The sequence below is a fragment of the Bos taurus genome, chromosome 22 (genome assembly GCF_002263795.3).
Source record: "Bos taurus isolate L1 Dominette 01449 registration number 42190680 breed Hereford chromosome 22, ARS-UCD2.0, whole genome shotgun sequence".
NCBI classification, from domain to species: Eukaryota; Metazoa; Chordata; class Mammalia; order Artiodactyla; family Bovidae; genus Bos; species Bos taurus.
The window spans coordinates 31,645,684-31,671,937 of record NC_037349.1 but is presented as its reverse complement, the minus strand read 5'-3'; the positions used below and the strand labels follow the sequence as shown (position 1 = coordinate 31,671,937).

Genomic DNA, 26,254 nt, shown 5'->3' with positions numbered 1-26,254 from the left:
CTCCAGTATTCTTGCCTGGGAAATCCCGTGGACAAAGTCCTTGGGGCCACAAGATTCAGATACAACTTAGTGACCAAACTACCATGTATGGGTGCTCAATAATTACTTCATTTTCACTTTTTAATAGTTTTTCTTTGTTATGAGAAACCCCAGTAATATTCTCATATTCTTTCCTCTTTTCAAAATGCCCATTTCTGTTCTTGAAAGAAGGTATTTTGTCCCTTTCCTCCTTATCCATTTTATCCGTTATTTTGTCACCCAAAGAAATTCACATTGGGCTATCTCGGTTACATTATTGGTTTTGTGTAGATATCTTTATACATTTTTATGGTTTTGCAGCAAATTTTAAATCCCTCTGAGAGCTTGCATTGTAGAGTGTGATAAATCTTTTTTTTTTTTTTTTGGCAAATGAACTTTTTTTTTTAATGAGGAAAATACAGCTCCTCCTAAATATCTTTACAGTTCAAGTTTTAGTTGACTGTTTTTTTTTTTTTCCTATGACACAAATGTAGACCATTGGCCATTTGGTTTGAAAGAGGTAGTCCTAAGTTTGACTGAAAAGGGTATGGTTTGAGTTTTATTCCCTCTGCACAAGTCAAGAGAAGATCCTCTGGAGGAGAAAATGGCAACCCATTGCAGTATTCTTGCCTGGAAAATCCCATGGACAGAGGAGCCCAGCAGACTACAGTCCATGGGGTCACAAAGAGTCAGTCACAACTGAGCACACACACAGGTTAATTTTAAAATATTTCATTTTTGGCTAAAATATATATCAGTGAGAATAGTACACAGGCAGATCCAGCTTACTCTGTTAAAATGTTTCTCTCAGAGGTGCTCAGGATGACAGCACTACAGAGGAATGACTGGTTCACGTTGAATCCATGATCTATTCATTGAATGTAGAGTTAGCTCCCTTAGAAGAAAGCTTCAGGCGAAGATCCAGAATGGCAAGCAAAAAAGCAGACATTTAAGCTTGTGGTATACCAGATTGATCAATAGATTGACCAAGTGCTTGCTTAGTAAATACGCTACCATAGGACTTTTCTTTTTATAGAAAATGAATACAAACGATGTATCAGGTATGTACATTTCTTTGTGCTGTATGAATGCAGATAGATTGATTCAAGCTTAAATAAAAGCAGAGAATAATATAATGAGCCCCTCATATACTCACCACTTAGCTTCAACAGTTTTCAACTAATGAGTCATCTTGTTTTCTGTATATATCTCCTTCTTACCTGCAAATTATATATGTAATTTCATCTTTATATGTTTTCTTGCTAGACCTCTTCTAAAAAAATCATAGCCAAAAGTTTTCATACAGTGTTTAGGGGTTTCCACTTTTGCTGAGGCCGCAATTAAGAATGAGTACTTGAGCTAACTCCTTTGGAAGTGGGAGAGAAAAAAAGATGTCACAGAGCCTTCTGAATGATACTCCAGTCAGCAAATGTCCAGTGCTCCCAGATTCTTGTTTCTTCTCTTTTAATCTTACCTTTGGCCTGGAGGATCCCAGGGACGGGGGAGCCTGGTGGGCTGCCGTCTGTGGGGTCGCACAGAGTCGGAAACGACTGAAGCAGCTTAGCAGTTAGCAGCTATCAGTGATATTTGAATCAGAAAAAGATAAAAGGATACCTGAAAGAGGCTGGACTGCCCCCTCCTTTTTGCCCTCTCCACCTGAAGAAGGGAATGGCAACCCACTCCAGTATTCTTGCCTGGAGAATCCCATGGACAGAGGAGCCTGGTGGGCTACAGTCCATGGGATCACAAAATTGGACATAACTGAGTGACTCACACTTCACTTCTCCTTCAGGGTGGCTTTTTCTTTCCTTCCTTCTTTCTTTTTTTTTTTGAGCCAGATGAGTTGAATGATCTAACACTGATCTACTTGAATGTGAAAACAAAAAATCCAGGACTAATAATAATGGAGGGCATTATTAATTTATTGATCATTTACTACATTAAGCACTTTTCATACATTTTATCCCTTAAACTAATCAACAAAATGATCAACTACTAGGTAGGTAGTGTTTGTGAACCCATTTTATAGATAGAAAAACTGAGGTTCACAGCATTTAAGCAACTTGCTTAGGATTTGAGGTTGAATCTCTCTGAGATTTTAGCCAGATATAAGACAAGGCCACCTTTCTCCATTGCACTCTGACAGTTGGCCATACATTAGCTTGTGTGTTCCAAGCAGGTGTACATGGGGTATTCTGCAACCATGTACCCATGTATAATTACTTTCATTGTTGATATGAGACCTTTCATAGCATTGTGTAAGAAAGTTCTTTATTCTGAGATTTTATGGAAGCCAAGAAGCAACTGGAGACAAGAGGTAGCAGCTCATATATCTCATATCCAACTGTATACTAATAAGTGAATCCAAGGCATCATCAACTATAGGTAGCTACTGTTGTAGTAAATTCGCTAAGTCACATCTGGCTCTTTTGCGATCCCATGGACTGTAGCCCACCAGACTCCTCCATCTGTGGGATTTCCCAGACAAGAATACTAGAGTGGGTTGCCATTTCCTTCTCCAGGGGATCTTCCTGACCCAGGAATTGAACCTATGTCTGTGGCATTGGCAGGCAGATTCTTTACCCGTGAGGCACCTGGGAAGTCTGACATGTAGCTCTTTGTTGTTGTAGGTGTTCAGTTCAGTCACTCAGTCGTGTCCGACTTTTTGCAGCCCCATGGACTGCAGCATGCCAGGCTTCCCTGTCCATCACTAACTCCCGGAGCTTGCTCAAACTCATGTCCATTGAGTCGGTGATGCCATCCAACCATCTCATCCTCTGTCATGCCCTACTCCTCCCACCTTCAATCTTTCCCAGCATCAGGGTCTTTTCAAATGAGTCCATTCTTCACATCAGGTGGCCAAAATATTGGAGTTTCAGCTTCAACATCAGTCCTTCCAATGAATATTCAGGACTGATTTCCTTTAGGATGCACTGGTTGGAACTCCTTGCAGTCCGAGGGGATTCTCAAGAGTCTTCTCCAACACCACAATTCAAAAGCATCAATTCTTTGGCACTCAGCTTTCTTCATAGTCCAACTCTAGACAGACCTTTGTTGGCAAATTAATGTCTCTGCTTTTTAATATGCTGTCTAGTTTGGTCATAACTTCTCTTCCAAGGAGCAAGCATCTTTTAATTTCATGGCTGCAGTCACCATCTGCAGTAATTTTGGAGCCCCCCAAAATAAAGTCTGTCACTGTTTCCACTGTTTCCCCATCTATTTGCCATGAAGTGATGGGACTGGATGCCATGATCTTAGTTTTCTGAATGTTGACTTTTAAGCCAACTTTTTCACTCTCCTCTTTCACCTTCATCAAGAAGCTCTGTACGTATAGGAGCCTCCTGATTATTCCTCCTGTGTCCACTATTCCTTTACATTCATGTAACTGCAGGGATGATATTTTACAAATGTTCAAGTCTTGTCACTTATGTGCCTAAAATCTCCCCAAGCCTTCTTATAAATAGCAGAGAAGAAAAATCAGATTCCTTTCTGAGGCTTACTAAGCTCTACAGTATCTGGCCCCGACCACCTCTCTCAGTTTATGTGCTGACCTGGTCACTGTTCCAGCCCCTCGGTCTTGGTTATTGATGTTATTCTTCCAAGATGCCACGCTACTTCTGGCTCAGGGTTTAAGTGCCTCTGACTCTCAACATACCTGGTTCCTTCCCATCATTTGAGTTTCAGCTGGAATGTCCCCACTGCAGAGTAGCCTTCTTTTCTCCCAGTGGCTTACTTTATCTGTTCTGCTCTGCACTTGTGTTGCTGTGTGAACTTCTTCTTTCTTTGTTGACTTGTTGCCATCGTGTTTGTCTCTGCTTCCCCAGCTTCAGTATGGCTTTTGTGGGGTCAGAAGTTCTGCCTTCGTGGCTGCTTTATCCTCTGAGCCTCCGTAAATGCTAGTTGAACGAATGGCTGGGTTGTTGGGTGGGGTCGTTACAACGCACCGGGCCGTAAAACTCTCGGTCAGAAAGTACTTGTGAGCTGCTGCTATCAATTGTTGGAGTTGTTCATTCCAGACTGGAATTCGCTTATCACATAATGTGTACAAGAGGTCTTAGGAATTGCCCAAGACAGTGCATTTCCTCAAAAACTGGGAGGACCTCCTTGGTCTCATGATCCAGGCCCTGAAGTCCGTGTTGTTATGAGGCGGCTGCTTTTTGCCAGCTTTCAGCTCGTGTGGACTTGACCTTCAAACCGGCAGTGTTCAGCTCTCATTTCTGGCTGACCTTTTGCTTAGGCCTAGGGCAATGTTTTCATCTCTGTCAAACTTGACCACTGCCAGTTTCTTAAAGAGTGTCTGTCCTTCTGAAAAAGAGTTTTGCCGCTTGTGTCGTAATGATCTCTAATACCCGATAAACTGCAAACAATAGGGGCATTTGGGGGGAGAAATGCTGAAACAAAAAGGCATCTTCGATTTGGAGGCAGTGCTAAACTGGGGCATAAAAAAAAGTTGTAACACGTGGAAGGCGGCACTCACAACTCCCATTGGGGTGGGGGCAGCTGGACAGTCCTTACAATGAGCTCTTATTATAAGAACACCACGAAGTCACGTAATTGCAGCCCTTTAGAAAACCGTAAAAATGTGTCAGACATTGTACAAACTGAAACAGTCTGGGCTTGATTGTTAGACCAAAAATTTCAAAAGTATCAGGGTCTTCTTAATCTAATCTAGTATTTAAAGAAAAAAAATTGAAATGAGGCAGATTTCATCATTACATAATGCCTTCGTGAGTTTATTTCTGGTTTTCAAAATTTTTAGTAGCGAAATTCTGCATGAATATATTTTTATTTGTCCACATCCACAAACTTTAATTTTTGTGGAATTTATAGATTTTTTTTCTTAATTACAAAATTAGCATCGTATACATTATTGTTGTTGTTCAGTTGCAAAGTCGTGTCTGACTCTTTGTGACATAATAGAAAATATTTAAAAGAACCAATAAGATAACAGTCATCTATACTTTAGTCATCCTGAGATAGTCATGATGAAGATTTTTGATGAATGATTTGTAACTGGTTTGTGTGTGTGTGTGCATATGTAATGAAAGCATTTTTAATTCAGTTTAGCGTCACAGAGTAGGTAGTGATTCTAACTTGTTTTGTGTTCCTGCTGCTGCTGCTGCTGCTAAGTCGCTTCAGTCGTGTCCGACTGTGTGCGGCCCCATAGACGGCAGCCCACCAGGCTCCCCCGTCCCTGGGATTCTCCAGGCAAGAACACTGGAGTGGGTTGCCATTTCCTTCTCCAATGCATGAAAGTGAAAAGTGAAAGTGAAGTCGCCCAGTCGTGCCCGACTCCCAGCGACCCCATGGACTGCAGCCCACCAGGCTCCTCTGTCCATGGGATTTTCCAGGCAAGAGTACTGGAATGGGGTGCCATTGCCTTCTCCTTTGTGTTCCTACTTATATGATAAACTTTTCCTCTCATTAAATAGTTTTATAGACACATTTCACTGTCTATATCGTGTCCATCTATTTGAGGGCAATTCCCTCCCCTCACCCTAAGGACATTTAGAATGTCTGGAGACATTTTTGAATGTTACAACCAGTGTTGAGGAAATCGTTCCATTGGCATACACTGGGCAGAGGCCAAGGATGTTGCTAAATACCCTGTAATACACATACAACCCCGCAAAAAAGAAGTACTTGGCCATAGGGTCAATAGTGCTGAGGTTGAGGAACCTTGAACTCATATAGCTTCCTCATAATTACTTGAATGCATTGCTTTGTATTGATATTAATTTCCCATATTTTGTTATTTGAGAGTAGTGGTTGGCACACTTTCTTTAAAGGGCCAGGTAGTAAATACTGTATGCTTTGGAGGATGTAAGGTCTATTACCCAACTGCCGTCTAGTATTGTAATAGTTTGAAAACAGTTGTACACTATATGTAAATTAATGAGTGTGGCTATGTCCCACTAAAACTTTATTTCCAAAAATAAGCAGTGGGTCCTAAGGTCTTCTTTTTTAGGTAATGCTCTGCTGGACCTCTGTGTTCTTAAATCTTTGCCCTTACATCTGATGATTACCTTAGAAAAGTTGTGTAAAGTGTGAATTGCTAGATGAGCATGTACTTTTAAAAACTTAGTATCAATTCATTGTCTCACCTGTATCATATGAGATTGTTCATTTAGTGTATTCTAGTCCCACTTATGCTACCATCATTTCATCGGATTTGGAACTACCTCCTGGAATATGGAATGTGAAAGGCTAAGGGAGTTTACCAATTTAAATGCCTTCAGGAGCCAAGCAAATTAATGAGTAGATCAGGGCCGTTTTAAGTATCAGAATAAGGAGTGATAACCAGAGATCAAATTGCCAACATATGTTGGACTATAGAAAAAGCAATGGAATTCCAGAAAAACATCTACTTGTGCTTCACTGAATACCTGAAAGCCTTTGACTGTGTGGATCACAGCAAACTGTGGAAAATTCTTAAAGATATGGGAATACCAGACCGCCTTACCTGCTTCCTGAGAAACCTGTATGCAGGTCAAGAAGCAACATTTAGAGCTGGACATAGAGCAACAGACTGGTTCCAAATTGGGAAAGGAGTATGTCAAGATTTTATATTGTCACCCTGCTTATTTAACTTATATGCAGAACACATCATGTGAAATGCTGGGCTGGATGAATCACAAACTGGAATCAAGATTGCTGGGAGAAATATCAGCAACCTCAGATATGCAGATGATACTGCTCTAATGGCAGAAAGCAAGGAGGAACTAAAGAGCCTCTTGATGAAAATGAAAGAGGAGAGTGAAAAATCTGGCTTAAAGCTCAACATTCAAAAAATGAAGATCATGGCATCTTGTCCATTACTTCACAAAAAATAGATGAGAAGAAAGGGGAAGCAGTGACAGATTTTATTTTCTTGGACTCCAAAATCACTGCAGATGGTGACTGCAACCACAGAATTAAAAGACGCTTGCTCCTTGGAAAAAAGCTATTACAATCCTAGATAGCATATTAAAAAGCAGAAACATCACTTTGCTGACAAATGTCCATATAGGCAAGCCTGTGGTTTTTCCAGTGGTCATGTATGGGATGTGAGAGTTGGACCATAAAAAAGGCTGAGTGCTGAAGAATTGATGCTTTCGAACTATGGTGCTGGAGAAGACTCTTGAGAGTCTCTTAGACAGCAGGGAGATTAAACCAGTCAATCCTAAAGGAAATCAACCCTGAATGTTCACTGGAAGGACTGATGCTGAAGCTGAAGCTCCAGTACTTTGTCCACCTGATGCGAAGAGCTGACTCATTAGAAAAGACCCTGATGCTGGGAATAGGATTGAAGGCAGGAGAAGGGGGCGACAGAGAATGAGATAGTTGGATGGCATTGTCGACTTAATGGACGTGCGTTTGAACAAGCTCCGGGAGATAGTGAAGGACAGGGAAGCCTGGTGTGCTGCAGTCCGTGAGGTCACATAGAGGTGGACGCAACTTAGTGACTGAACAAGAATGTGGCAAAATGAAGAGCAAGAGTCACATCAAAGGAAGGCAGCTGCTTCTCAGCTCCGCCCCCTACTGGCCCACTGGGTGGTTGTTCATTGTTGCTAGGTCTTTGTATTCAGAGAAACCAGACATCCAAATTTTAGTATGAGAACTCCTAATTTTTAATTAAATACTCTGTAGGCCATTAAGCCATACCTGTGGACTGTGCCTATGGGCCACCAGCTTGAGGACTTCTGCTTTAATTGTGACTTATCAAGAGGTCTACAGTGTAGTGAAAGTCACTCAGTCATGTCCAACTCTTTCCGACCCCATGGACTATACCGTGCATGGAATTCTCCAGGCCAGAATACTGCAATGGGTAACCTTTCCCTTCTTCAAGGGATCTTCCCAACCCAGGGATTGAACCCAGGTCTCCCACATTGCAGACAGATTGTTTACCAGATGAGCCACAAGGGAAGCCCAAGAATACTGGAGTGGGTAACCTGTCCCTACTCCAGTGGCTCTTCCTGACCCAGGAATCGAACTGGGGTCTCCTGCATTGCTGGTGGATTCTTTACCAACTGAGCTATGAGGGAAGCTAGAGATAGAGACAAATGTCCAGGCTCTTAGCCATGTGTGTTAGATCCTCAGGGCCCTAAGCATCATGAATAAGAGCTGTAAGAGTTGGCAGTCTTTGGGTCTGCCCTCACAGAAAAGGAAGTTTTGTAACTCAGATTGGGGAGGTGCACTGTGAATCATCTGCCTGGCTTGGAGACATTTCCTCCAGGGTTTTCTGAATTAGTCAAGAAGAAAGTCAGTCTGCCACTTCTCCATTCCTTCAGGACATTTCCAGAATCTGTCAGGACCCTAACCTCTAACCTGTCCAAGGCCCTAAACAGTCTGATACCCTTCGTCCTTAGTTTTCTAGTCTCTCCCCTCATCCATGCATTTCAGCCCCACTGCCTCCACTCAGTCATCAATTCTCTACATATTTGCTGAGCTCCTACTATGTGCCAGGCCATGTTCTGGACACAGAGAACAGAGTAGGGGTGGGTGGGGGTCACTGGTGGGGAGGGGATTGGGGTTTCTAAGTGCTTAGGATGGTTATGGGAGATAAGATCAGAGAGAAATGACCTCGGGATGGAAGGGGAGGTGGGCACAGTGGGCTGGAGTCTTCAAACTTTGTTGTGGATAAGAATCTACCTGGAGAGCTTGTTAAAACATTAATTGTGATCCTCACTCAGAAATACTGATGCATCAGTTCTGGTGTGGAGCCCAAGAATGAGCATATCTAACAAGCCCATGGACAGCTCTGGTTTAGGGACTTGTAGGCCAATGGCACCCCACTCTAGTACTCTTGCCTGGAAAATCCCATGGATGGCGGAGCCTGGAAGGCTGCTGAGCAACTTCACTTTCACTTTTCACTTTCATGCACTGGAGAAGTAAAAGGCACCCCACTCTAGTACTCTTGCCTGGAAAATCCCATGGATGGCAGAGCCTGGAAGGCTGCTGAGCAACTTCACTTTCACTTTTCACTTTCATGCACTGGAGAAGTAAAAGGCAACCCACTCCAGTGTTCTTGCCTGGAGAATCCCAGGGTCGGGGGAGCCTGGTGGGCTGCCGTCTATGGGGTCGCACAGAGTCGGACATGATTGAAGTGACTTAGGGTTAGGGTTAGGGTTAGCAGCAGGCAGGCCATTGTAAGGAGTTTTATTTTCCTCAGAGATAAATAGGGAGCCATTGGAGAGGGGTTCTTTGTGCACAGGAGTGGTATGATCTGACATGTTTTACAAGGATCACACAGTATATTGAACATAGGCTGCAAGAGAGCACATAGTAGGTGGAAGAGTCAAGAGGCTTTTCAGTCACCCAAATGTGAAATGATGATGGCCTTGTTAAAGTGATGAGAGCTTGTTAAAACATCGATTTTAGGGTGTTTTACCTTGTTAAAGGTGAAAGAGGAGAGTGAAAAGTTGGCTTAAAACTCAACATTCAGAAAATGAAGATCATGGCATCCGGTCCCATCACTTCATGGGAAATAGATGGGGAAACAGTGGAAACAGTGTCAGACTTGATTTTTGGGGGCTCCAAAATCACTGCAGATGGTGACTGCAGCCATGAAATTAAAAGACGCTTACTCCTTGGAAGGAAAGTTATGACCAACCTAGATAGCATATTGAAAAGCAGAGACATTACTTTGCCAACAAAGGTCTATCTGGTCAAGGCTATGGTTTTTCCTGTGGTCACGTATGGATGTGAGAGTTGGACTGTGAAGAAGGCTGAACGCCGAAGAATTGATGCTTTTGAACTGTGGTGTTGGAGAAGACTCTTGAGAGTCCCTTGGACTGCAAGGAGATCCAACCAGTCCATTCTAAAGGAGATCAGCCCTGGGATTTCTTTGGAAGGAATGATGCTAAAGCTGAAACTCCAGTACTTTGGCCACCTCATGCGAAGAGTTGACTCACTGGGAAAGACTCGGATGCTGGGAGGGATTGGGGGCAGGAGGCGAAGGGGATGACAGAGGATGAAATGGCTGGATGGCATCACTGACTCAATGGACGTGAGTCTGAGTGAACTTCGGGAGTTGGTGATGGACAGGGAGGCCTGGCGTGCAGCGATTCATGGGGTCACAGAGAGTCGGACACGACTGAGCGACTGAACTGAACTGAACTGACTTTGTTAAAGAGGTAACAGTAGAGATGATGAAAATTAGTTACATTTGGGATATATCCTAAAAAGAAAACCAGTGCCTCTTGATGGATTGGATGTAGGGTGTGAAGGAAAGAAATGAATTGAAGATGATGAAGTTGACCACAGTTTTGGAAATGAGCAACTAGGTTGAACCAGATGAAGGTTATTTAATTTAATTTCATACATTTCAACGTAATGGAAGAATGCGATTGCCATCTACTAAGATGGAGAAGAGTGTGGCAGGAGGGGAGGATGTCTTCAGTCCTCCCAATGGAGTAGGCTGGTGGAGGTGACTGTGGAGTTCAGGACATCTGAACCAGGTGTTTAAATCCAGGAGCCTGGATCTTCATCAGGGCTGTGCTTGCAGAGAGAGGAAGTCAAGCTCTGAACCCTAGGGTGCTCTGACATTTAAGAAGGAGAGAAGAGGAGAAAACTAGCAAAGGCCACTGGGAAGAAATGATGAAAGAGGCAGGGCAGGAGAAAACCCAGGCAAGTGTCAAACCCTGTCAAGAAGCAGCCAAGGAGAGTGTGTGTGAAGAGCCTCCTTACTCTTCCCTGAACAGGAGAGGCTTGTTCACACCGAGGACTTTTGTACTTTGCTGGATTGCTCTTTCCACCCATCTCCTAGCTCATTCTCTTTCCCCAACTATAGACCTATACTTACATGTCACCTTCTGGGTGAGGCTTGCCCCTGAACAGCCTGTGTCTAACGAAGACAGTTGCCTGGTATCTGGCTGGTAGATAGTATTTGGTGAGTGAATGGTGAAGATATAACTCTTTTGATGGGAGCAGAAGTTGAGGTGAAAATGTGTTAAAGCCTTGCACTCAGAGGGTGGTGTGATTTATTGACCAGCAGGGTAGACTTCCCCTGGGAGCTTATTAGAAATGCAGGATCCTGGGCCCTACCCCAGACCTACAGAATCACACAGCACTTAACAAGATCCTAAATGATTTATTTAGACATGAAGACTTGCACTCAACCCTATTTTTGTGTTTGGAAGAGGACAATTGGGTATACTCTGAATAGCAGCAATTCAATATAAGAGGTTAAACCTATGAAAATCTGAAGAGTCTATAGTTCCTTCTGTATGTAATCAGTTGTCATCATATGATTTTAAAAAATTGTGAGAATAAGCTTTCAAGAATACTTTATAAGCTATCCAAGTGATTTCTGAGCTTTATTTTAAATTGACCTGAGCTAGGAGTGAATATTGGAGAAGGCAATGGCACCCCACTCCAGTACTCTTGCCTGGAAAATCCCATGGACGGAGGAGCCTGGTAGGCTGCAGTCCATGGGGTCGCTGGTCCGACTCCACTTTCACTTTTTACTTTGCTGCATTGGAGAAGAAAATGGCAACCCGCTCCAGTGTTCTTGCCTGGAGAATCCCAGGGACGGGGGAGCCTGGTGGGCTGCCGTCTCTGGGGTCGCACAGAGTCAGACCTAACTGAAGCGACTTAGCAGCAGCAGCAGCAGCAGGAGTGAATATAAAATGCACAGCATCAGGTACATGATATACAGTTTTGATTGAATTAATGCTAATTCTGTTTTCTGTGTTTTAAAAAAAATCCTGCTATATTTAATATGATATAACTGTGCATCATGATTTATATGGTCCTCAGAATGTAAATGCATGGTTTTTCTTTAAAGTGAGTAATGGATTAAGTTTATTGGGTCTTGCTGCTTCTCTTATAGAAATTTGATTCTGTAAGTGGTGTTTTTAACCTGGGATTATTCATACTCTGCAGGCAGATGGCTGCCACCCTTTAATCTCTCATATTTCTATTTGGCTGAGATAAACACTTGATGTTCTTTTAATACTCAGACCTTGGGTTTATTTTAGTCTGAGAGAGAAAAAATAATATATATACTGTGAGTTTTCTTACAGTAATACTTCCTTTTTATTTTTTTTTTTAAGACTGCTGAATATTGTTTTTCCTAAATACCAAGCATGCCCACTTTGCAGTTTAGAGTAAGTCCTTTATTTTATAGGTCATTGGTTTAGGATAAGAAGCTTGCTAGGAACTTTTAATAGGGCAGTCCACTTTATTCTATTACAACATCACAGTTTTAGAAAAATAGATTTGCTCGCCGTTCCTCATGTGCACATTTACTACACATCCGTCTGAATTCAGAGAGCCTGGTGAGCTGCCGTCTGTGGGGTCGCACAGAGTTGGACACAACTGAAGCGACTTAGCAGCAGCAGCAACAGAGTAGTAAGACAGGAAGTGGTGTTAAACTGTGCAGATCAAAAACAATACAATATAAATTCATGCATATTTTTGCATGCATAAGATATGGGAGTACACTTCTGGATGTAGGTTTATCTTTGTCTCTTTACTCAGTTCAAATCCTTGATGGAAATTGATCAGCAGTGAAGGGGTTCCATCATTTGTTACTGGACACAGGAGGCAGGGCCCTGAGTTTGTTTTCTAACCCTGGTGAGCCTTTTCACTTTTCCTTTTAGAGTTTGTTTTTGTTTTACAGCCTTTAAAATAGGGATAATTAAGCATATCCTCTGTTCATTTGTCCAGTTATTTGGAAAAACAACTATAAAATTATTTATACATATTGTATTTCTCTTTTGAAAAAAAAATCACCTCATTCTTCAAATCTTGCTGAAGCTTCAACATAGTAGGAAAACTGAATTCTAGATTGGTAAAACTTTCTTACAGAGCAAGGATTGACATTTTCTCTAAAAACCCAGATAGTAGATATTTTAGGCTAGGAGCCACCTGGGCTCCGCTGCTATAGTGTGGGAGCAGCCATGGACAACATGTCAACGAATGGACGGGGCTGTGTGCCAAGCAAACTTTATTTATGGACATTGAAATTTGGATTTCATAAAATTCTCATGTATCATGAAATATCATTCTTCTTTTCATGATTTTCAGCCAGTTAAAACTGTAAAAATCTATTCTTAGTGTTTAGGCCATGCAAAAGCAGAGAGCAGGCCTAATTGGGCTGGTGGGCAGATCTCTGTGATAGGGAAGAAGACCTGGCTATATCAACTGTAGTCACTTATTTAAGTACTGATCTTTTTTTTTTTTTTTTTTTTGCATATGATTTTTAAAAAATTGAAGCATAGTTGATTTACAGTGCTGTATTAGTTTCAGCTGTACAAGAAAGAAAAATCTGAAAAAGAATATATGTGTATGCTGCTGCTGTTAAGTCACTTCAGTCGTGTCCGACTCTGTGTGACCCCATAGACAGCAGCCCACCAGGCTCCTCTGTCCATGGGATTTTCCAGGCAAAGAGTACTGGAGTGGGGTGCCATTGCCTTCTCCAATATATGTGTATATTCTCTTTCAAATTCTGTTCCATTATAGGTTATTACAAGATATTGAATATAGTTCCCTGTGCTATCCAATCAGACTTTGTTGTTTATCTGTTTCATGTATAGTTGTGTGTTTCTGTTAATCCCAAACTCTTGATTTATGCCCCCCAACCCTTGCTTTTCTTTTTGGAAAACCATAAATTTGTTTCCCATGTCTCAGACTCTGTTTTCTGTCTTTAAATATGCTCATTTGTATCTTTTTTTTTTAGATTCCTTATATAAGTGATAACAGCTTCCCAGGTGGTGCTAGTGGTAAAGAGCCCACCTGCCAATGCAAGAAATGTAAGAGACGTGGGTTCAGTCTGGTTTGGGAAGATCCCCTGGAGCAGGAAGTGGCAACCTACTCCAGTGTTCTTGCCTGGAGAATCCTGTGGACAGAGGAGCCTAGCAGGCTATAGTCCATGGGGTCACACAGAGTCAGGCATGACTGAAGTGGCTTAGCACGTGTAACTGATACTATATGGTGTTTGTCTTTCTCAACTTACTTAGTATGATAAACTCTAGGTCCATCCATATTGCTGGCTGTGGCATTATATTATTCTTTGTAATGCCTGAGTGGCTCAGTGATCAGTGCAAAGAAATAGAGGAAAAAATAGAATGGGAAAGACTAGAGATCTCTTCAAGAAAATTAGAGAATCTAAGGGAACATTTCATGCAAAGATGGGCTCAATAAAGGATAGAAATGGTATGGACCTAACAGAAGCAGAAGGTATTAAGAAGAGGTGGCAAGAATACACAGAGGAACTGTACAAAAAGACCTTCATGACCCAGATAATCGTGATGGTGTGATCACTCACCTAGAGCTAAACATCCTGGAATGTGAAGTTAAGTGGGCCTTAGAAGCATCACTATGAACAAAGCTAGTGGAGGTGATGGAATTCCAGTTGAGCTATTTCAAATCCTAAAAGATGATGCTGTGAGAGTGCTGCACTCAGTATGCCAGCAAATTTGGAGAACTCAGCAGTGGCCACAGGACTGGAAAAGGTCAGTTTTCATTCCAATCACAAAGAAGGGCAATGCCAAGGAATGTTCAAACTATCGCACAATTGCACTCATCTCACATGCTAGTAAAGTAATGCTCAAAATTCTCCAAGCCAGGCTTCAGCAATACATGAACCATGAACTTCCAGATGTTCAAGCTGGTTTTAGAAAAGGCAGAAGAACCAGAGATCAAATTGCCAACATCCGCTGGATCATTGAAAAAGCAAGAGAGTTCCAGAAAAACATCTATTTCTGCTTTATTGACTATGCCAAAACCTTTGACTGTGTGGGATCACAATAAACTGTTGAAAATTTTGAAAGAGATGGGAATACCAAACCACCTGACCTGCCTCTTGAGAAATTTGTATGCAGGTCAGGAAGCAACAGTTAGAACTGGACATGGAACAACAAACTGGTTCCAAATAGGAAAAGGAGTACGTCAAGGCTGTATATTGTCACCCTGCTTATTTAGCTTATATGTAGAGTACATCATGAAAAATGTTGGGCTGGATGAAGCACAAGCTAGAATCAAGATTGCTGGGAGAAATATCAATAACCTCAGATATGCAGATGACACCACCCTTATGGCAGAAATTGAAGAAGAACTAAAGAGCTTCTTGATGAAAGTGAAAGAGGAGAGTGAAAAAGTTGGCTTAAAATTCAACATTCAAAAAACTAAGATCATGGCATCTGGTCCCATCACTTCATGGCAAATAGATGGGGAAACAGTGGAAACAGTGGCAGACTTTATTTTGTGGGGCTCCAAACCACTGTAGATGGTGACTGCAACCATGAAATTAAAAGATGATTACTGCTTGGAAGGAAAGTTATGACCAACCTAGACAGCATATTAAAAAGCAGAGACATTACTTTGCCAACAAAGGTCCCATCTAGTCAAGGCTGTGGTTTTTCCAGTAGTCATGTATGGATGTGAGAGTTGGACTATAAGGAAAGCTGAGTGCCGAAGAATTGATGCTTTTGAACTGTGGTGTTGGAGAAGACTCTTGAGAGTCCGTTGGACTGCAAGGAGATCCAACCAGTCCATTCTAAAGGAGATCAGTCCTGGGTGTTCATTGGAAGGACTGATATTGAAGCTGAAACTCCAATACTTTGGCCACCTGATGCAAAGAACAGACTCATTTGAAAAGACCCTGATGCAGGGATTGAAGGCAGGAGGAGAAAGGGATGACAGAGGATGAGATGGTTGGATGGCATCACCAAGTCAATGGACATGAGTTTGGGTAAACTCCGGGAGTTGGAGATGGACAGGGAGGCCCGGAGTGCTGCAATTCATGGGGTCACAAAGAGTCAGACATGACTGAACAACTGAACTGAACTGAACTGAATGCCTGAGTAATAGTCCATTGTGTATATATACAACATCTTTATCTCTTCATCTGTTGATGGACATTTAGGTTGCTTCCATGTCTTGACTATTGTAAATAGTGCTACTATGAACCTTGGGGTGCATGTATCTTTTAAAATTAGAGTTTCCATTTTTCCTGGATATATGCCCAGGAGTAATTTTGCTGGATCTTATTGCCACTCTGTTGTTAGGGTTTTTGTTGTTGTTGGAGAAACCTCCATGCTGTTGTTTGTAGAGTGTATACCAATTTACATTTCCACCAACAGTGTAGGAGAGTTCCTTTTCTCCATATCCTCTTCTAAATTTGCATTTGTCTGCATATGGTTTGGGGTTTTCTCTCTTAGGTCAGGATTTGTATCCTTGTTGTCTTTCTTTTTTATTAAGGAGAAGGTTGTCCAGGTTGCAGTGAAAACATTGCTGAATGAGAACTTGCGTTCTGGGCCGTTGTTTTCATTCATGGTAATATTATAATTGTGGGACTGAAAAGAATCTTGTCACCTCTCATACATGACCTAGGGCAAGACTTTGGGTGAGTCATTTCAGAATGCTAGCTGTTTCAGAATGTGCTCTGTTTCATCATGTTCTAAGGGATGATGATTACATTAGTGACCATCTCTGTACATTGTCCTTTAAAAATAGTATGAAGAGCATAGTGGTTTGGGGGGTGCTGTGCTGTGTGTGCTTAGTCACTCAGTCATATCCAACTCTTCGCGACTCCATAGACTGTAGCCTGCCAGGCTCCTCTGTTCATGGGAATTCTCAGGGCAAGAATACTAGAGTGGGTTGCCATGCCCTCCTCCAGGGCATCTTCCCAATCCAGGCGTATAACCCAGGTCTCCCTCATTGCAGATGGCTTCTTTACTGTCTGAGCCGCCAGGGAAGCCCAAGAATACTGGAATGGGTAGCCTATCACTTCTTCAGGGGATCTTCCCAACCTAGGAATGGAACCGGGGTTTCCTGCGTTGCAGGCAGATTCTTTACCAGCTGAGCTACCAAGGAAGCCCTTGGGGGTGGTAGTGGATAGCATCTGATTGAATCCATTTTAATATTTCTTTTACTTACTGAACAAAAGAACACATTCTCTCTCTAAACACAAAGTGAGAAATCTGAAAGCTCTGATGACTTGTTCAAAAAGTAAAGTCCATTATAGTAAAAGAATTATGGGAATATTCACTCAATTTTATTTTTATTCTGATCTACAAATAGTAGAGGTAATCAAAGTGCAGTGGATATCAATCAGATGGGGATTTTTCTTTGCTCCGGTGAATTCTTTTGTCAGCCAATTTGATGGTATCTGTAGGCACCATCTTACACTGATGTGCTCCAGGGTCTCTTTAGAATGAAACCGATGGGAAACAGCCTGTCAGTGTCACCTGGGAAGTGGGGAAACTAAACTGTGACAGCTAGAAAGTGATTCATTCCCATTCGTTTGCTATCAGTTCAGGATCTGAATGAAGGAAGGAAAAAGGGAAAAAGACAGTAGTAATAACAGGAAAGAAAAGTTTCAAAGTCATTGGATTTTTGCCCTTGACCCAGATAGCTAACATACTTACTTCTGTGAAATATAAGTTATGTCAATAAAATATGGTGTTTTGGTAGAGTGAGAAGTATTCCAGCTTTATTTTGTGTCTGCACCTCAACTGCTCAACAATACCCAATTTTTGGCATCTGAATTCCATAATACAGTTGGTTTGAAGGACAAAAACCTACAAAAATTACCAGGAAATCATACCGATGTTTAATGCCACATGTGTTTTCATTGGCAGTTTTAAAATGAATGAGAGGGAAATCACTAACTAAAAATCTATGGTTTAGGACAGTTGAAGACAGAATGTTACATTTATATGGCTTTTACTATAGAGAAAGGAGAGACTTCCCTGATGGTCCAGTGGTTAAGACTCTACGCTTCTAGTAGGGGGCGAGGGTTTGATCCCTGGGCAGGGAACTAAGATCCCACATGCTGTGCAGTGTGGCCAAATAAAGCAGTCAAAAGACTATAGTATAGAGCCTCATAATAATGTTGTGGAAGTTGAAACTCCAATACTTTGGGTATCTGGTGCGAATAGCCGACTCATTGGAAAAGACCCTGATGCTGGGAAAGATGGAAGGCAAAAGGAGAAGAGGGCGGTAGAGGATAAGATGGTTGGATATCATCACCAATTCAATGGACATGAACTTGGGAAAACTATGAGAGATAGTGAGGGACAGGGAGGCCTGGTGTGCTGCAGTCGTTGGGGTCACAAAGAGTTGGACGTGACTTGGCGATTGAACAACAACAAAAGCAATGCTATGAGAAATTAGGGTTATTAGTGTTTTGAGTGTGAGGCAAGCAAAACGCACAGTGACTTTGTTGTGCACCACCAACACAGTGGGCAACAGCATGACCAGGATGGGCTGGATACAATGCTACAGGTAGATCAGAGCTTCTCAAAGTGTCATCCCAGAACCCTGGGGGTCTCCAGGACTCCTGCCATTCCACCAGGTCACACATACTTTTATAATAATAACAAACTGTTATTTTCCTTTTTATAAATGTTCATCTCTCAGAGAGTACAGTGCCATTTTATATTAGAGACTTGAGCATCCTTGGATTTTGCCATCTGCAGAGGTCCTAAAACCCATCCCTGTGGATTCCAAGGATAACTCTATACAGAAGAGTTTTACAGAGGCTACATAATGTGTTACAATGTCTTTGTTCTCATGCCCAGCAGACTATATGCTAGTGAGTTATCTTGGGTTTTAAAATTTTCTCAGTTTTAATTCTTAAGATGATAAATACAGATAAAACCCACATAAACACAAGAAATTTAAGAGTTTAAAAGGGTCCTAAGGCAAAAAAGAAAATTTGAAAACGGTTGTTTGAGATGGATTGCTAAGCCTAGTAGAATTGTGGTTTCATTTAATGCCAAAAACACCTCTAGCAGGCAGGTTCTGTTATCACCCTCATTGAGCATATGAAGTGACTAAGGCCTGGAAAGGTTCATATCGTGCCAAAGGTCACATAAGTAGTAAGTTGCGAGATCTGAATGTGATCGCAGGTTTATACTACTTAATTCTTCTGCTGACTGTGCCACCAGGCACGATGCGCCTCTCAGAGAAGCACCAGGAATGGAATGGCCTATATTTGACACTAATGTTTCAGAAGAACTAACTTCTAAGAACCTCGGTGCTCCTGCTGGGCCCCAGAATATAGAAAGAAAGATTCTCCTTCTGGACGGTGTAGAGCAGAGACCACATTTCTGTTGAGTCCAACCAACAAGTGTGTTTGATTTGTCTTGTGCAGTATGAAAAATCAAACAATTAGGTGTCATTTTTGTAATCTGGGAGTTTTCATTGAAAAAACAAGTTCAGGTTGCAGGCTAAACTGAAAAATCGAAAAAAAAAAAAAAAAAACCCAACTCGACTGGAATGGTATTGCCACAGGGCTGCAGTCAATTACAGATTATGTCAGCTGTTTTTTTGTCTTTTTTTTTTTTTTACATGAAGCACGTGCACTCTAGTTTGCCACAGACCTCACCACCCCATAGATCATGACCTCCTTTATGTTACCTATTTTAGGTGTTGGATTGGTGATGTCTGGGGATGTTCTGTCTTCTCCATAATGTTTATAGCCAGTCCGTTCTTAACTTACTTAAAAATATATTGACAGTAAAAGGGAAACAATACATCCCACTCTGAGCATCCCAATCTGGTTGTAGTAAAGACCTCACTGACAGTGCTGAACAGACAACAAGTTGCTTTTTTCCTTACTAAAGCCTGAAATTCTGATTCATTTAAAGAATAAGGATCTGCCAGTGAATTAACATTTATTTTTAAATGTGCAGCCCTTTCTTTTTTAAGTGTAATAGTGAAATAAGCACATTACACCCATTGCCCTCATTTGATGTTTATTTTAGTAATGTCTATTGTCCTCATCATTATCATGTCTGGACCCTTTATGAAACTTAAAATGTTTCTGTGCACGTTAGATCAGTCATTTGAAAGAATTTGAGATTGTCAACTAAAGGACTTCATTAGCCTGGGCATTTGGACAAAATTATTAAATTTCAAATTCTTGTACTTAAAATATCTCACCATTTCAGCAGTGCCTATCAGCCATTATCATAATTTTAAATATATATCTGTTTGTGTTTTCCTTCCTTTGCTTCACCCCAGACTCTCAGTGTCATAAAGCTGACAATTGTATCTACTTGCTCACAATGTGCATTCTTTGCCTGGAACGGCATTTAGCACATAATACCATTAAATAATGGAATGAATAAATGAGCAAATATACAAATACACCAGTTGTGTATATGATAAATGTATTCTTCTCTAGCACCAAGAATTACATTAAAAGATTTTCAGTGAAAATTGTTATGCTTCCTAATTTGAGGACTAAATTGGGGAGATGTGTATTTCTTAATTTCCACGTAAATATGTATTCGAAAGTGCCTCTGTGGATATATGTATTTTTCCTTTTCTATTTCGAATAGCTCCCCCTTTTCCTGATGCAAGGTCAGGAGGAAATTTATTTATCTATCCAGCTAAGAATAAGATGCACCTTGAGACCTGGATGCAAGATGAGACTGCTGAACTCGAAAGTTCATCAGGGACTCCCACATACTAAAGGACACTCTTTCTGTGTTTGGAAGGGGCCAAGTTACTCATCCATTAGAAAAGTCTCATGTGTAGCTTTTAGGCAGTGTTCTCCAAAGAGGGCATCTAGCTCTTAACCTATTGCTGAAAGAGAAATAGCATTGTCTATTAATACTACTGGAACTAAAGATGAATAGTGAATTGGCCTTGATCTGACAGCGAGTTTGACTTTGATAGCTCATCCCTTAAAAAAGGTTCTTTTATATTTATGAAAAAAAGGCATGACGTCAAGCTGGGTGGGATGGGGGGCGGTTGATATCAATATTTAAGAGCAAACTTGTAGGGCTTCCAAAAAAAAAAAAAGCCCTTTGTGTGAACTTTTTTTTTTTACATGCATAACTAATTAGCTTAGGTTATTATAAGCAGGGCTGCTGTGATGAAGTTTCCGGTGGTGTCTCGGGACACCTTGTTTATAGTGCTTTCTCTATGCCAGTCTACGAATTGGAGTTACAGAAAGTAGAGGGAACGAATAGTCTACTGTTTCTTGTTGGATTGGGGCCACCTAAAACGTGGTTATACTGGAAATGCTAGAATATAATCACTATCAGGTGAGCTTTATTCTTATATTCAGTCTCTGAAATGTAATTCATAAATTGAGTGTTTCACCTTTTCGTGTTATTGTAGTAGACACACAGTTTTCAGTTGGTACGTGTCTTCCTATTTAATGTTGTTTATTATTTGATGCCATAAGCAGTAATCCAATGTAGTTTTGAACAGAGTAAATATTAGTAGGATTTTTTTCCCTCTTGTGCATGGCTGTATTCTCCCCATGACTCCTATTCTTAGCTCATAAGAATAAATTGTGTTTCTCAAGGAAAAAGTGACTATATTGAGTATCATTGATTTTGTTTAAAAGCTTCGTATTGTCTATTAATGTCTTATGAGAAACAAGGTGAAAATATACTGGTGGCTTAATATACATGCCTTTAAAAACATATCCAAAAAGAAAAAACAAACAAACACATCTGTGGAAGTGTTTTTTGTGTTTGAAAGAAACTACTTCATGTGGAACTGCTTTTTATGTTGAGTTTAAGATCTTAATTAAAATGTTGAATACTCATGTCCCAATGAAAGTGGGAAGAATTAATCTGCAACTGGTGGATTTAATCATCAGAATGTTTCTGTTTATGTTCTACAACCATTTTATAGTTGTTTCTAAAGGAGGTGGTTTTTTTTTAAAAACAAAACAGAAAGCTATTATATTTGCCAAAGAAAACTGAAATAAGTTATACACCTTCTTCTAGATTATTGTTTTGATCTTAATAAACTCTTTCAGATATGTGTTAGAAAATGTTTACCCTACAGATGGTTGCAGATTTTTGGCTATTATGCATGAGAAGAAGGGCACAAGGTTTTAAAGAGATGGACTGTTAATTAGCAGGGAAATGAAACCAGGCAGAGTATTAACCCAAATCCGAAGAGTTAGCCTTTAAACTTCAGTAATAGCAAAATCCATTAACACAGTGCCTGGTACCTAACAGGGGCTTAATAATCTATTCTGTTAACGGACTGGCCTGTCTCATGCTTGTGCCTGAAAAGAAGAGCCGTCCAAAACTCACCAATAACGGCACTTTCTTCTCTTCCCTCCATGGCTATGTTCAGGTGCAGACCCACCTCGAAAACCCCACCAAGTACCACATACAGCAAGCCCAAAGGCAGCAGGTAAAGCAGTACCTTTCTACCACTTTAGCAAATAAACATGCCAACCAAGTCCTGAGCTTGCCATGTCCAAACCAGCCTGGCGACCATGTCATGCCACCAGTGCCGGGGAGCAGCGCACCCAACAGCCCCATGGCTATGCTTACACTTAACTCCAACTGTGAAAAAGAGGTAATTCATGTCTCCTCCCCTCTCCTTTCTCTTACACTGAATGACTGTCTGTTGGATCTCCCTCCTGCACTTGATTGTGGACTCTAGTCTGTCCGCGTGGCCACCTTCACCGGCCTTTGTCCCAGACTCCCCATGCTAGCTGTCATCCTCTAGCCTCTTGTCCCTGTCACTGTCACTGGGTTATTGGGTTATGGCTCCAGGCAGGGGACTTGGCCCCCTCGGAGCAGAACCTGGAGGCGAGGACCCTTTTTCTCCTATCCCGTTTCTGCTTGTTAGCTGAGTGTTCTCTTCCATGCCTTTCCATTTACAAAGCGTTGAAAATGCAGGGAGAGAAGGGAAGGTGGAAAAGGGATAGTAAAAATAGAAAAGGTGTCGGACAGGCAGTTTAGAAGTTCCGCTTGCTGTGAATGTCTGGAATATTATTTTTATTTCTTCCTGAGCTGGAAAGGAAAAACAAAAAAAGCACAGGGTGTGCATGGCTGGATTGAAAGAATATATAGTACATGAGAATCTAACAGAAAAGCAAAGATTTCCTTGCTGGGTGAATTCGGTTTCCTTAATAAATTGCTGCTGCTGGTGAAAGCTGCTTTTTATAAAGGCTGGGTTGGAGACAAGACTCAAATATACCTCAAAGCTAATTGTGGCACCAAAATTTGAAGCATACCTAAAAGGCAAGTTGTGATTTAATGCCTGTTATTTCCAAATTATGAGATGATGAGCATCATTTTAATGGAGTTTGATTGTCCTCTGAAATGTTCACGTGATTTCAGAGGTAACCCTTCTGAAGTTTGGTTGATTTTAATTTCTAGAGGGACTAAGTCTTCTCCCTTTTACCCAAACCAACCATCTTATTTTTCTCTGTCCATGCTTGTCATCTGTCAGACTGATTTGATGGAAGTTCTTCCTTCATTATTTCATTTCTTGGTCACATTCCACTTTACTGGAGAGCTTAGTTCATCTTGTTGCTACACCATCAACCTCATGTGAAAATGTCACTGAACAGTCATTTGCAAATCCAAGTCATGGGCTGATTTTGCTTGTGTTTTTGCAGGGATTTTATAAGTTTGAAGAGCAAAACAGGGCGGAGAGCGAATGCCCAAGTATGAACACACATTCACGAGCATCGTGCATGCAGGTACTGAATGACTCGGCAGCCCAAGGATATAACACTTTGTAATGAGGATCTATATTTGTGGCTAATCACACCTTCCTAATGACTTTGGATTTTTGCCCCCACCCCCACTGATTTTTTTTTTAAATCATTATGTCTCATGATTTAAAAACTACTAGGGAAATGATACTAAAATGCATTTTTCCCTGAGTTGCTATAAGGTGTTAAACTGTGCTAAAATACATAAATTTTAATAAATAAGATGTAAACTGCTGTACTTCATTTAGATACCATTATCAAAGTATGTTATACAAATTTATGGGTTAGCAACTTGGACAGAATATCTGTAAAACCAAGATGTGTGTATGTGTGAGATCTATATAGTTTTATAAAATGAAATCTCATGGAAAATATTTTTGGAAACTTTATTTATTCATTTAATGATAATTCATGAATCTTTTCCCAAGCAATGAAAATTTCTTCTGTGACATCCTGTTTAATGGATATATAAATTATGTTACATCCATTTATTAATTATATTTGTATATTTTAAATGAGTGCATGGATATATAAGAGGAAGAAAAAAAATTTTTTTTTGCTTTTTATCAACATGTATGACTCTTTTCATAAGAGAACAAATTATTTAAAAAATTCTCTCACACCAAAGCCAGTAATTTCCTTTCCCTGAAAAAAAAAAAAAAAAGATTAAACATTTACAAAGAAAGGTTGCTCATAAGTCTTCTGGCCCATTTTCCAGTTTACCAATTCACTTCGAAAGTCATCTGTTAAACAGGACATACAATTGGTATACCTGGAAAGGAAACAGTACTGGCAGTTACTCAAAACTGACCTCCATTTATTCTTCTCTGGAGTTACTCAGTGACACTCATTTTTTGAATGTATGCTGTATGCTTGGCACTGTGAGCACTTCATATGGTTTGTCCTGAAATCTCACAAGAATCCAGTAAGGGCATAGTATTATTAACCCCATTTTACAGATTGGCACACTGTGACTCTTAAAGATGAGGGGCAGTGATCCAACCCAGAAAGTGGGAGAACCGAGATTCTGACAAGCGCCATGATGTTGAAGCCTGTCTTCTTTAACTATGGCAAAGAGGCACACAGGAGCATCCCTCTGAGTTCTGAGCTTTCACTGTGTACTTGTGAAGCACTATTAAGACCCAAGCAGGTGTTTGCATGCTCGCGCACGTGCGCGCACACACACACACACACACACACAACACACAACACACACACACACACACACATACCAAGTAGATCAAATACATAAGATGTTTACGAAGAAATGTTTTCACAGACTTGTCTTTGCAACTGCTGCAATGCACATGTAATCACTGTTGTTTATTATCATGACTGATGTTTTGGTACTTTGGAAATAAAATTGATCTAGAGGGAATGTCAGCTCCACGACTGTAATGATAACCTCGTCCTGGTGCTCTCCTCCGGGAGTGCCAAGCACACTGGCAGGCATACAAGGAGAGACTTAGTTTACAAGTCATTGTAAGGTTACTGCAGGGCTAACCAGTGGCCTGGGAGCCACAGCGCCCCCCACATCCTATGGGAACAAAGGGTTGAACAGCCATCTGTGGTTTTTTTTTTTACTCCAAGGAGGGTGTGGGAAATGTACTGGATATAAATTTAGATGAGAAAAGGAAAAGGCAGCTATCATTCAAGATGAAGTTTCCTGGTTCCTCTTTCCAGTTTAGGGCAGGCAGTTTTATATAACAATTGAAAGCATAGTTCAAACTGTGGCTCTAACCCCTCTTCGATGTGTGACTTTGGGCAAGCTGCTTCTCATGTATCTCACCTGAAAAATTGCTGTAATAATAGCACCTGTTCTGGTAGGGTTATTGTCAGGGTAAATCAGTTAGTCCATAAAAAGCCCCGAGCCCAGTGACTGGCACCTAGTAATCACTCACTATGTGCTGGTTGCATGTATCATCCTCCTCATCACCCATTAGCATTAATGGTCTTCAGTAATGTATTCCTTTGAAGAGAAAGAGGACAGTCATCTCTTAGACTCTAACTAAAGAGTGTTACTTCTTTAGATCAGGAAAGACCATGGATCTCTCTTTGGATTGCTTTGCACAGTTTTTGCTTATATCTCTCTCTCTTCCATTGCCTTTTTCCCTCAGATGGATGATGTAATTGATGACATCATTAGCCTAGAATCAAGTTATAATGAAGAAATCCTGGGCTTGATGGATCCCGCCTTGCAAATGGCAAATACGGTATTGGTGATATTTTTATTTTTCTAAAAAAAAGCTCGAGATATTATTTCCAGTGTTTTTTCCCTGTTCCTGAATTTTCAGTTTCTCTTTGCAAGTGATTCTTTGAGAAGTTAATTCATGAGGCAGAGAAATATCTCAAGATCACAGATAAATGACTCAAACATTAGAAATTAAGAATTGCTCGTGAGTTTATCAGTAACCCCATGATAAAGCTCTGCATTCCCTGGAGTCCAAGTTCACTTTCAATAACATGCTAGGTTTTCTAACTCCCATCCGCGTCTGATGCCTAACTTGTATACTGCTGCCGAGGGAAATACTGTGTGTTGTGTTATTTACAGTGGTTTTCTGGTCAGCCTGAAAACATAATACACTTTTTAAAGGAGATCCCTTACTATTGACAGGTGATTAAGTGATGTTCAGTTTGCCCCATTTCAATGGCAAATTTATTCCAATTTTAGTTCATTAAGCAGGGGTCATATTTGCTCTTCTCTGTTAAGTATTCCTGTCTGCAGTTGGAGCCTTGCCTGTAGAGTTTATTTTCTTTCACTCCTTCCGTTTGCATCTTTCTTGGTTCTCGCAGGAATTCCTTGAGTCATGTTGGGAT

General features: G+C 40.9%; 1 protein-coding gene across 17 annotated transcripts in view; it reads left to right on the top strand.

Moving 5' to 3' along the window:
• Positions 1-26,254, top strand: part of MITF (melanocyte inducing transcription factor) — a 228,836-nt gene that overhangs the window by 171,552 nt on the left and 31,030 nt on the right. For 12 of the 17 annotated variants that reach the window (XM_024982417.2, XM_015459503.3, XM_005222626.4 and 9 more), the window contains 3 exons: positions 22,060-22,287; positions 23,339-23,422; positions 25,555-25,650. In XM_024982417.2, coding sequence (XP_024838185.1) covers positions 22,060-22,287; positions 23,339-23,422; positions 25,555-25,650 — 408 coding nt within the window. 17 annotated transcript variants of the gene reach the window in all.